Source organism: Amblyomma maculatum, chromosome 3, assembly GCF_055883805.1.
Source record: "Amblyomma maculatum isolate TAMU_Amacu chromosome 3, ASM5588380v1, whole genome shotgun sequence".
In the NCBI taxonomy this organism is placed as follows: Eukaryota; Metazoa; Arthropoda; class Arachnida; order Ixodida; family Ixodidae; genus Amblyomma; species Amblyomma maculatum.
Window position 1 is genome coordinate 158,024,066 of NC_139346.1, and position 12,861 is coordinate 158,036,926.

At 47.4% G+C, this 12,861-nt stretch overlaps 2 protein-coding genes across 2 annotated transcripts in view; both read left to right on the top strand.

The window, feature by feature from the left end:
• The window catches only part of LOC146196608 (high affinity cationic amino acid transporter 1-like), a 375,314-nt gene that overhangs the window by 274,224 nt on the left and 88,229 nt on the right, over positions 1 to 12,861 (top strand). The window contains exon 5 of the mRNA XM_084598375.1: positions 3,496 to 3,633. Within this exon, the coding sequence (XP_084454501.1) occupies positions 3,496 to 3,633 (138 nt within the window). The remainder of the gene's footprint in view (positions 1 to 3,495; positions 3,634 to 12,861) is intronic.
• Positions 9,082 to 11,685, top strand: LOC146196611 (protein D3-like). Its single transcript, XM_084595973.1, has 2 exons — positions 9,082 to 9,555; positions 11,344 to 11,685. Exons 1-2 carry the CDS (start codon positions 9,082 to 9,084, stop codon positions 11,593 to 11,595), a joined length of 726 nt encoding a protein of 241 aa, XP_084452099.1. The 3' UTR covers positions 11,596 to 11,685.

Here is a 12,861-nt window from a genome sequence, read left to right on the forward strand (position 1 = left end):
TTGAAGAGCACCGTATGGCAGAAATTAATCTCTAACCTTTTCCCAGACTCGCCTTGAACGCATTGTGTAGTTATGCCATTGCAGCAGTCATTTATCAGTCTATCCGAATACCTGACCTAACCTAGATTAGATCCAAACGCTTCTGCTTCTTTGCCGATACGACTAGATGAAAAACATGTGGTGCATGACTTGATATTAGCCGACGGATGACGTTTAATAAAGAGATCTTGCTCTATGCTGGTGATTTATAAAGCTATAGTTTGTTAACGTCCTTACCATAGTATTATTACGCCGTTCAAAACCAATAACGTCGTGCCCACAAATAGAAAAAAAAAACAGTCTCGCTTTCTTTAACGTTTCCGCCCCAGCCTAACAAAAACTCTCGGTGCAAAAATAAAAGCAAGTAAACGATGACTTGACGGAGATATTTAGATAAGCCCGAAATAGACAGTTGGAATGCCCGTACTGAAAGGAGAATATTTTTTTTAAGAGCGAAAGTACAGATTTTGATCCAGGGGACAAGCGAAATGTCGGAATAAGGAATGCACAGAGTTAGAAAACCTTCTTGATTAAATGCACCGAAAATTAAGTACAAATACCTAGGATAGTGTAAACAAAAAGCAAAGAACTGACGAGAGCCTGAAGAACATTAGTAATTCAATTACGATAACCGGCATGGAGATGACGCCCATGTCTCATAGTCGTGGAAACCATAGTGGTGAAGCTGTCTTGAGGGAAAATTTAAACGGCTACAATGACTCGAGGATGCACGCATTCAAGCCTTACGTTTAGGCAGCAGTTCCACTTTGCATCTAAATCGCGAGAAGCTCGAGATTATCGAATGCCATCCTTAGTCTTCTGAGGACTCACACGGTGATGACACCTGTTGAATAACTACAGCGTTTACGAAATGCACTTTGGCAGGAAATTTATAACAGAAAGACCCAGTTTTTTTTATAATACCGCCTTATGCTTTCGTCTCTGATGATGTGTCAGCATCATCTGTCCACTGAGGACATCAATCTTTTGTATGGTAAGTACGTGTCATCAACAATACAATCCTGTACCGGATGCTCTGGAGTGTGCACCCGGTTTTATGTGACTACTGTCACCGTAAAGCAGCACCATGCAAGGGCGCACCTCTTTGAGGACGTCCTGAATATCAAGCGTGTGCCGTTCCCATGGGTTCTTATATCATAGCGCGGGGTGTAATCTGCACATATGTGAGAGAAGCTGCACTGTGCGTAGACAAGTGTTCCACAGAAGTGTTTCAGCGATAATCGAACTTTTTTCCAATAGCTATATAAGCTCGAAGGAGACAGGACGTTGAAGGTTCCATTTTAGACGCAGCATCTTTCTATTCATTAACATATATAGAGCGAGTTCTAAACTGTAGTATTGGAAAGAAAAGGTCCAGTATCCACTTCACTGCTTGGTGGACACCATTATCTCTCCCCATAACAGAAGGGAGGTACAGATGTCCACATTCCTTCCTTGTGCCAAGCTCACTCCTTCACTCCCACCTTCCTTACTTCTTTTTCGTGAGGGAATAGAGAAGATGGGAGTGAAAGGAATAAACGGGTGCCGTAGTAGAGGAAGGACTCCGAAATTATTTACACCCCCCGGGGATCTTCAACGTGCATCCCACAGCACACGGACGCCTCTCGCGTTTCGCCTCCTTCGAAACGCGGTTGTCGCGGCCAAGTCTGAGCCCGGGAACTCCGGCTCAGCAGCCTGGTGTCCCACCCATGAGCAACGGCGCTGATTATTGCAGGAAGTTCGAGCCTGAGTACTTGCTTGAAAGAAAGTACAGCTTTATTTACCAGGGACAGAACAGGCTCTTCGTGAAAAAAGGAGAGAAAGGTTTTGGCTGAAGGGGGGGGGGGGGGGGATAAAAACATTTGACATGCAGCGCGTTTAGGCGGAAGTCTAAAGGAAAAAAAAGTCGTTGATTTATGGCTGCAAAAAATAATTAATCGATTGATTGATTGAATGTCTTTTATTGAATGGGAAGGCTCATGGCCATGTATGGGGGTAAAGGGCAGTAGACAGAATCTTCATTATTTATTTTTAAATGTCCAATGATAGAACTTTGGTCGATACCTATAAAATGTGAAGCAGGAAGATTCTGCTTGCCAAGAGGTTCTTTTCTAAATAAGCAAGATGCAAAGATGTCATATGAACAGACTTCCTACCGAGCACCGCATTCTATATGTAGCCATATGCCTGGCTACCCCCTCTCCCTCCTGGAAGAAATGCGTCCTCAGAGCCGATATCATGTTCTATATGCATGCCACAAGGCTTCTCCGGCCTGCATGAGGCGCTTCAGCTACTTAATTCCAAGCAGCGGCAGGCTGCGTTGCTCAGCACGGACGGACACGAAACAACACCGGACAATGAGAGATCCGTAAGTTCGTTATCGTCAGAATGCCAGAACGCCCGCCTGATCAGACTCTCAGGCCACAGCTATTCTTCCCCATTTACTTTAACAAAAGTTTTCTCCTCTCTCATAGAGTAGAATAAAAAAATAAAATAAGCGACCATGTCAAACTCCGAACTTTTTATTGCAAACCTATATAGAAGCCTTTTGAGCAGTTTTTTTTTTTTCGTTTTGTTTTAGGTCACTGTTATCTGGAGAACGCTAACCGTATAAAATCTAACCAACCCACGCGACCAGTTATTTTTCATCGGATGTGGCCGACACGAGCGCGGACAAAACCTACAGCTGCAAAGAACGTCGCTGTGCAATGACAAAGTGCTTTCCCGTTTCACGGCCTTTTTAGAAAGGTCCCAAGCTTGCCATATTCGCAACATCTGATGCCATCCACTTCCGCGAGCACCTCTTCCAGGGATGCCCAATGATAAACGTCTCCAATATCCCTGTCAAACCTCGCGCTGTGTTTCATTGCAGCGGTGTATCGTTAGCAGTAAATTTTATGGCTTCAAAGACCACACGAAGGAAAGGACGTTGTCAAAGCTCTTTGGGACGCCCTGTCGTTATAGCCTTCCATTTGTCATTTCTACGTTGTGCTGCAGCCGCCTTTGCTGTCAGTTCAAAATGTCGTCACGCTTGCGCATCCCGAGACGTTTTCTCCTCCTGAACGATTACGCACTAACCGATTTGCGCCAACTCAACTCACCTGCACTTTGGTCCACGGTGAAAAACACTGTTTACAAGAGAACCTGTAATTTGCAATGATATCCGCGAGTTCTGCACTCTGGTGTTGACCACTCTGAACACATTTTCGAAAATGAACCTTCCTGGTTTTCATTATGAAACGTGTGCGCTGGTTACATATCGGGCGAGCAAAACGTCTGAGCCCTTAACCTCGCCGCCTTGACTTGCACATGACCTCGGAGTGAAGCAATGTTTAAGTGTGGGATGTACTTTATGTGTAAAACACGTGCGTCACTCCGACCTATTGTTACGCTAGTTATTTCCAAAAATATCGCAGGGCTGGCTCGCCGTTTACCGGGGTATTCCTTACTCGACAGGTGTTCGTAGTGTTCCTGAACACGGCCACCATCGCCAATGTCTTCGTGCTGGTCGCCCTCATGTTGACCGGCTTCTTCAAGATGAACGCCGACAACTGGACGGCTGGCGCAGGCTTTTTCCCCAACGGCATCGTCGGGGTGAGTTGTCTCTGCCCTTGCACAGCCCATCGCGAGTCGGGTTTTCAATCATGCTTGAGTGAGGGCAGGGAGGCAGTATTCATGACAATACACAAACACAAACGAACATGCGTTAAGGGGAGCTTCAGTCCACTATGCAGTATTTCGGGTAAAAAGAATTTGTTCTCACCTGGGCGAAGACAAAGTCGTCATGTCGAAATGTGGAATGGAAGACTGTTGTAGGCCGTCATTGCACCCGCCACCGCTTCGGTGCCCCACTGAAAAAATTGTATGAGGCAATAACCTCACATTTTCTCATACAATCTCACTCATTTCACATAAGAAATCACATACATATCGTATATAATTGCCCAAGGTTTCATAGCATCTTGTACATTATCATAAATTATTTACGATATCTCCCCTCATCACTCATTTATATTTTTAAGGCGAAGCCTTTAAGGGCTTATACTCGCGACCATGACCCTGTTCGTCCGGCCACGTGAAGTGTCACACTTATTCGCGAGATTTCGCGGGATACCGCCATCATGTCATCACCTGATGAAGTCATCGGCCAGTCTACCGTGAGGAAGATAGTTTAAAATAAATAAATCATGTCTCCACTGGGAATCAAACCTCCACTCCTCGGATCCCCAGCTGAGCGCTTTAACCAACTGCGCCACGACCGGGATCGTAAAATGCTCATCATAATTCCTCTTATCTACCGTGACGATGATAGTAGCGATGACAATGACGCTGCAATTAGTGACAATGACAAAGATGACATTAGCGATGATAATGACTGTGCATTTAGTTGATAATGTTATTGAGAGCAAACGTTGTGCACCGTGTGTGCCAGCAACGCTTATGCTCTATTATTTCTGACGAGTAGATTCCGCAGTGGTTTCGGAATTTGGCAACGTCATGCTGTGAGATCATTCTAAAAGCGCAATACAGTCATGCGCTCTATGCAACGCGTTTAACAGATATAGCGCACATTGGCCACATAAGCTAGCATCTAGCTCAAGTGCAGAAAATAAATTTGTTCCGATTTATTTAGAATCGTGCTGGAATAAAAACTCTACAATGCTTTTAGAACACGCCTCCTCTTTTTAGACGGCTGCCGAAGTCATCTGTCATGACCACAGCGTAGAACGCTGTCTACTACCCGTAATTGGCTGCGCTACTCGGTGTCTGATTTTAAAGTTCCTTCTTGCACTGGTCACGCAGTGTCCGAAATATAGAAGCAATATGTTTTTACTTCCCTCTCAATGCCTTCTTCGCTGAGCTTGGAGTTTTTACTACGGCAAATGTGCGTTCAATATGCTGCGCTGCCAGATAGTGTTCGCAAATCTGGATTGTTTCTTTGCATCAGCGTAGAATGTGGTACTGTGGAGGTGCATGGGAGGAAATCAGCGCCACTTATAAACTTGTCGAGCTCTACTTTACGAAGCGTTTTGTAATCACGAGAAGAAAAAAATCCCAAAAGACATAAGCGCAATCGTGGTGAGGGGCTGCAAGCGCTCTTACTGCGTAGTTCTCTACATCGACAAACATATTAGATCCGTTCAAAAAACATTTTTTGAGGGGTTGGGGGGGGGGGGGGGGGGTGAGCGCATGCAGGAGCTAGGTATTCACTATGGTGCTTATGGCGTCCGAGACCTGCGCTCAAATGTGTGTTCTGTTTTGAAACCGGTTCCGACAGAGTCACGAGTCAGTCAAGCAGGCACGTTTGGTCATTGTAAGAATGTCCACACTGGTCTTCGCATAACATTCTGTGCACCCACGGTGAGGAGAGTCTGAAAAGACTAGACTTGTTTTTTGATCTATTCGTCATGAGCTAGAATTGTGCACATTTTTGTGCACCTTTACAGGTTGCCTACCAGCGAGGTTCCTGTTTGGTGCTAACAAAACGCGATAACGTCTCTGTAAAACATTAGAGGGGTCCAGCGCTGCTGAACTGAATGTGGAGCGAAAGCGGCGGTGGATCAGAGTACCCGGCCGCGAAGCTGACCGCCGGCAGCTGCGTTCGGGTGGTGGCAAAATGGAGAGGCGTCCGTGTGCTCTGCGATATCAGCGCACGCTTATCTCCAGGTAGTCGACATTACTCCGTTGTAGGCAGAATTCACTTTCATGCCCTGTATATGCGATGCCGGCAGACGTTTTCCTGCTCCGCTCGGTCAGCTCTTCGCGGCAACGCGCGCATGCACAGTATGGAAACTACCCGCCTCCTTCTCTCTGTAGCAAGCGCATCGGCGGAACACCTGTGAAAGGGCGCAGCTGGTTGCCATGGTTACGCCGCATGCGCAGTGGCGGCTTATGCCACGCACCACGACCTTTGTTTTACATGGCGTAGCTTTGCTTCAAAATATGGCTTCAGCGCTCTATGTACCGAACCGAGCTCTTGGCAGCCTTTCACTTTCTCTTGCTATTAGATGCCTGTATGGAAGCGTGGTAGCCGCAGGCTGCTTTCGCAGCCGAGGGTCCGCGCCTTTTGATGGTCATCGTATGTCGAGTGGGTGTGCAGTGCCCCAGGGCATCAAATGGTTATTCACTCATCAGCCGACTACTGCGGTACTTGGCACGTGGTGGCCACAACGCCGAAAGCCACAAAGGGAGAGACTTGGACTGCAGTGAAATGAACTCTTTATTGCGCTGACTTGCACCCTCAAAGCAATTGAGCAACTCTTCTGCGGCGGTTGTCGAACTAAGTGTACCCGCTGTAATCGTCAGTGCTCAAAACCGGAGAAGAAATATTTAGCTAACGCCGCAAAAGGTGAATATAACAACCTCGAATATTGTGGAAACAGACGTGAGTGGTTGGAATCATTATGAGATACATTTGGTGCATCTTTCGCGACGAAAATGATAAAGCCGCTTCTCGGCGACAATCAACGTGAAGAAACCCAGAACCCAAGAACCCAAGTGCGGTACAAGCAAATGATAATACCGCCCGCCAGCGGCTGCCAGCAGCAACACATAACGATTACAAGAGCTTGCGTCAATATAACCTGCGTGCGCGCAGCCGTGAACAACAAAGACTTCCTTCTCGCTATATCTTTTAACAAATGAGTGCGCACGTTTTTAAAACTATTAGGAGAACGTAAGAAAGAATCGCACCAGACTTTTCAGACTACGCATAACTCCGCCTTTTACCGCACGTTCGGCTTGCCTTTCGATAGCTTCATATCACCAAAACGTCACGTCATATTGAGGGCAACGAGTTAAAGAGGGTTCAAGCAAGCCGGCCATTTGACTCTGAATTATTCCTTTTCGCATTGTCTCCTTCTAAAGCGCGCGCTTCCTCAATTACTCATCTTTTTTACAAAAACCGGTTGATATTTCATTCTTGCAAGATTTTTTTTAGCATTATGCATCATCACATCTAAGTGATGTCTCAATCGGGGGGAACTGTTTTCCTCTGTAGGAAATTTGAGCTGTTCACTTTGTAAAAAAGAAAGTTTCTAAGTAACCAAAAGCCTCTCATCCTTTTATAAGTAACGGAGTTTTTCGAGCTTCGCTGCAGTGGAAAGGGACCTAAAACATGGAAACTTTTGATCTAATTAAGGGAGCTTTCGGTGGCGGCATCCCCTCCTTATATTTTGGTGCCCCCTACTTCCGGGTATTACTGCTTTCCCTTCAGTACGAAGTGGTTCGCTGTACTAACGCACTTCTAACGCGAGCATAAAAAAACTGGCATTGGACGGCACATTAACAGACACAAGAGGCCAGCTATATATTGGTCTCCTCTGTATAAGCGAGTTTAAGGCGACCTGAGTATACCAACGTCTGACAGAGTTAAGAAAAGAACCAAACCCTGATGCGTTGCAGGATACCGCAATTAAATTTCTATTTAAGTCGTTCGGGTCTATCTTTTACCAATCTTTGTGATGAGTCTTGTGGTGAATTTGAGCCCATAAACTATTTTTTCCTCTTCTGCCGGCGGTTCGCTTCTCTCTGCAGAATTTACTTAGAGACACCCCTCGCTAGATTATGGCTTCCTCCAACTATTGCGATTGCACTCTCCTTCGTGCCAATGCCAAAAATTGCGCCCTGAAACCAGTGTATGATTCTGTTCGCGATTATATAATTTCATAAGGTGAATCCCTCTGCTAGAATTAGAATACATTGTTTTTTCTTTTCCTTTTGATTTGTTTATTCTAACTTAACGCTCATAATTATCTAAATACGCCACTCCTCGTGCAGATATATTTAGTATCTCAATGCACCCTGGCCGCGGGTATGTGTTCCATTATGACTGAGGACATCATCATCACTATCAAACGCCTTGAGAACTGGGTAAAGATGACGAGATAAATGGTGTTGGTGGCGTTGCGCCACGGCGGGACAGACTCCGTCACAGTAGGGAATTGACTTGGCTAGGGCCTTTCTGGTCCACCTGGTAAAAAAAGGGAAGCCTCAGTACCAATCCAATCCAATCCAATCCAATTTGCGCGCACAATTTGTCGCCGGCAAGCCATGATGCATCCGCATACTTCGCATGCATGTCTTCCGCATCGAGACTTGCTGTATAAGACGCAAAATGCGACAAAAGAAGTCCGTCTATTTCATTCCTACGTTTTACGAAGAAATAGTGGCAACATCAAGGGGGCCATTCGAGGGAGCAGCGGTTTTTCTGTTTTTGAAAACCGCAATGGAAGTTATTTTTAAACGCATGAAGCTCCAGAAATGCGTTGTACAGCCAGGACCTGCTTTTCCTTCTGATTACTTTACGCCGCATTTCCTGTCTTAAAAGTTATTTGCTAATCGTCGTAACGCTCAGCTCTCGTCCATTTACCGATAGATCGTTGCTGGTCGGTAGAGTTCAGTAAGATTCCAGTATTTTCAGAAAACCATCTCAATCGACGAAAGCTACGGAAATGTGTCATAAATACGACCAAATACTCTGTAGTTCTCTAGTATTTTATCTGTGATTATGCAGTTGCCTCGGTAGTATTATTCTGTAGTCTCTGTTGCGTAGTACTTTTGTGTTGTGACTACTCAAAATTCTCAATTTACTATCACATTTCTATTGTCACAGCAAGTTTTCGCTGTCAAAAACTCCACAGAAACCTTGCGACGACGAAACATTTGCCATTGTTTATTTTTGAGTGGGATTGGCAATGGTGTGGTTGTCAACATTTTCGAGGTTACTGTGCCTCTCAGAATCTGGAATAAAAATACAGTCATTCAGTAATTTACATGTGCAACGTTAATATAGTAGTATAGTAATGAAGAAGACAACCGACAGACTCGCCCGCTGACTTATACATTTCACCTTTGACAGCGCTTTTTCTGCTGTCCAATTCTTGGCCGATCCCTCTTCGTGGGTATGTACCATACGTAATTTGGTAAACAACAACATCGATGACAGCAGCGACAGATCAAAGGTAGAACGACTGCGCGCCGTGGACAATGTCCAAGGTAATAACGCACAGAAGAAGAAGAAGACGGTGAAGAAGTAGTACAATGGCTTGGCAGCGGAGAGCAAGGGTATTGCTCACGTTGTCCCTATCCCTAGTCCTGCCCCAACGTCAGGTGGGAGGCCAGGAGTCGGACATCAAGGATCGGCTGGCGAATCTCGTGTACGACGGCATCGTCGAAGACCTCACCCACTTCGCGCCCGTCGAAGTGCTCTACGTCTACTACAAGAGGGGCGTCAGCGTTGCGCTGGGCAATACGCTGTCCGTCCACAACGCGACGCGGCAACCTGAGGACGTCAGCTTCAACGCGGCGCCCGACAATTACTATGCGCTGATGCTCGTAGACCTGGACGCGCCCAGCCGCTCACGACCGAGCCAGCGCTGCTACCGCCAGTGGCTCGTCGTGAACGTTCCGGCGACAATGAATTTGCTGGATGGTACGGTCGTCACGGAGTACCTCGGGCCGAGACCTGCGCACGACACGGGTCCTCATCGTTTGGTGTTCCTCGTCTATTCGCAGGTATTTCCCGTTTGTGGACGATCGTTTGCAAAGAATGTTTCACTAAATTTCTGGTGTGTTAAGCACGGTCGCTTTGCGGTTAGTCCTCAAGTGGGCAATGGTTGCTGTAAAGGGACTAATTATTAAGGCGAAAGCCTTCACCGGCTTATACTGTCGCCTACGATTCTGTCACACACTTCCGTCACACTATAGCTAATGTGGCGTCACATCACGTGGCGTCGCTTGCGGCGGGGGCTAGCCTGCCACCAAATTTTTATCTGTTGTAGGCCGCCATTGCAACCGCCACCGCTTTGGTGGTGGACGACGGCTGTTCTTGCGGCGCGCGTCTTTCTCTCCCTCTTCTTTTTCTTTCTTCTCTCCTTTCTCTCTTTTCTCAGCGGTATGCCCCGCCGGGGTGGGGCAGTGGTAAGACGCCCGACTACTGTGCCAGAGTACCCAGGTTCGAACCCGACCTCGGCGACTGCGTTTCGATGGAGGCGAAACGAAGATGCGCCCATGTGCTGTGCGATGTCAGCTCACGTAAAAGATTCCCAGGTGGTCGAAATTACTCTGTAGCCCTCCACTACGGCTCCTCTTTCTCTCTTTCCACTTTCACTCCCACCTTCCTCCCTTCCCTTACGGCGCGGTTGAGGTGTCCACAGAAAACAAGTGAGGCAGTTACCGCGCCTTTCCCTTCCTGTAAGTCAATCAATCAGTCTCTCTCCCTCTTCTTTTTCTTTCTTTTCTCTTTTTCCCTTCTGGTTTGGTTTGGTTTGGTTTGTGGGGTTTAACGTCTCGAAGCGACTCAGGCTATGAGACACGCCGTAGTGGAGGCCTCCGGAAATTTCGACCACCTCGGGTTCTTTAACGTCAACTGACATCGCACAGCACACCGGCGCCTTGCTTTTCGCCTCCATGGAAAAGCGACAGCCGTCCGCACGAGGCAGCGGAGGTGGCTCAGCTACAGAGCCAGTAGCAGGCCCGTGCATTTTCTTTTCCTTCTTCCAACAGCCGCAACAGCATACAGGTGACTCAGCTGCAGAGCCAGTAGCAGGCCCGTGCATTTTCTTTTCCTTCTTCCTACAGCCACAACACGGCGCGGTCAGGTGTCCACCCAGAAGTGTGACAGACACTTCGCCTTTCATTTGCACCACTCTAAGAACGGCGTTCGTATACGTTCAGCACCGACCCTCACCATATCACCTGACGAGCGGTGTATACGTGGCACGCGCTTTTGCTATGCGATCTATTGATAAATGTCAAATTTCAGAATAACTGCACCTTAAACACTTATAGCCTAGGAGTATAGCTAACGCTATAAAACTAAACGTGTTCCAGTGCAGCTTATAAAAAACGTAGGCAATAACGAGATCAGCACTCGGCGCTAAAGCGCAGACAAGCAAGGTTGCGTCACTACATTCAATGCTTGTTAGTCGAGGGTCATGTTTTTCTGAATTTTTGCTGTAATATATTAAGTCACCGTCCCTTAATGCTTGCGGTTATCACTGTGTATTTTAAAAGGGGTCAGGTGGATGCAGCTAGCACAGAACCGGGTTAAGTGGAGAAATATGGGAGAGGCCTTCGCCCTGCAGTGGGTATAGTCAGGCTGATGATGATGATGATATTTATTTCCTTTATTTCCTTTATGATATTTAGTTTTCTTGCAACATTCAGAAATATTACTAAACAGGCACATTTTGTCTAACTATAGATCATTCATATGGTACGCCGTTTTTCTACATGTAAACAGAGAACGCCGACATTGCCACAGTGCTAGCGATATTGACTTTAATGCCAACCACTCTCCAGGGATTGCGGCGTCTGAGCGCGCGAAACTTGGTGGTAGACGGCGTGCGGTCCAAGTTCGACGTGCGCGCCTTCGCCGCTACGAACGACTTCGGCGATCCGGTGGGCATCAACTACTTCCTCGTTGAAGCGCGTTCCTCAAGACCACGAGCCGGACTTTCTGCGGCGCCGCGCCAGCTCGTCGTCAACCGGCACCATGCCCTGCTGCTCGTCGCCATGGCGGAGATGGTGTCGATAATGCGTGCGGCATACTGACAGTGCCCCGCCTTCGAATGCATCGTGAATTAAAAAAAAAAGTATTGTAAAGGCTTTAGACGTGTGAAATACATTTGCGATTACCTTTCTGTTGCTCACTGGAACCGTTGGATCGTCTATGCGTTCTTTTTTTTTTGTGTGTGTGTGGCACGCTTTATAGAACTTGACTAAAAGAGTCAATGATGTACTATATATATCGTGATATGCGATGAGCGTGACGTTAGTAATAAAGGCCGTGCTGGTTGGCAGTTTTGCTGTCGCAAATTATGAACTTGGCTTCCGTTCCTACGCAAGCTAACGCTATCGCAACTTTCTTCGCAGTCTCTATGTTGTGGCCTCTGATGGCTGCCGCGGACACCGGCGCCCCTCGGCCATCGACTACCGAGGCTACCGCCGCACCTGTAGTGCCAAAATTTTGGGTAGGGTAGGATATCACCGAAGGCAGCCAAAATCCTCACCCAAAGAACTCTGAATAGGAAAATTCAGTTAATTGGACACCCGCTCACGCTGCCATCGCTGGTAACGAGGCGGCTCGCGAGCTAGCCCGAGCTCTCTACTTCCGGGTAGCCGTCCGAACACTGGGCATACTACGAGCGTCTGCAAAATTACGGGGAATTCATCGGCCATTATAAATTGGGACGTAGACTGGTACCCCCGCCAGATGTTAGCCTAAATAGAGAAGCTCTCGCGTGGAGGCGGCTACAAACTAATACCTTCATGAACCCGGTCTGGGCGTTTCACCCGCTACCAGATCTTAGGGACAATGATCAGTGCAAACACCGGGGCGAGAGGGACCCTCGACCACTTTATTTGGGAGTGCCTACAATGCCCAGGGATAGGACAAAATATAAGTAGAGAAATCTGGGATACCCTGCTGCGAAGCGTGGAACCTGCGATCCAGCTACGCACCGTCCATCTGGCGGAAGAGGCTTCAACAAGCCAAGGACTACTTGCCAGCCCCTAATCAGCAGGCGCTCGACTCCCTTTCTTTCTCGGCATGCATGCCGCGAGGAGGGGTGGGGGCAGGGGGGGGGGGGGGGTAAGGACGCCTATTTCCGGCGGAATTAAAAGTTGTCCAACCAACCAACCGTGCTGGATGAGCTGCGTTTGAAAAAGATGCGCAGCTCTCAAGACATGCTGACCTCCGTCACTACTTCGGAATGGGAGTAATCAATAACTTTAACAGCCCTTTCACCTGGAAGCAAGATAGTACATTGTACTGTTCTTAACTTCCTTCTGTGGCCAATTCCAACTGAAAGTACTGCT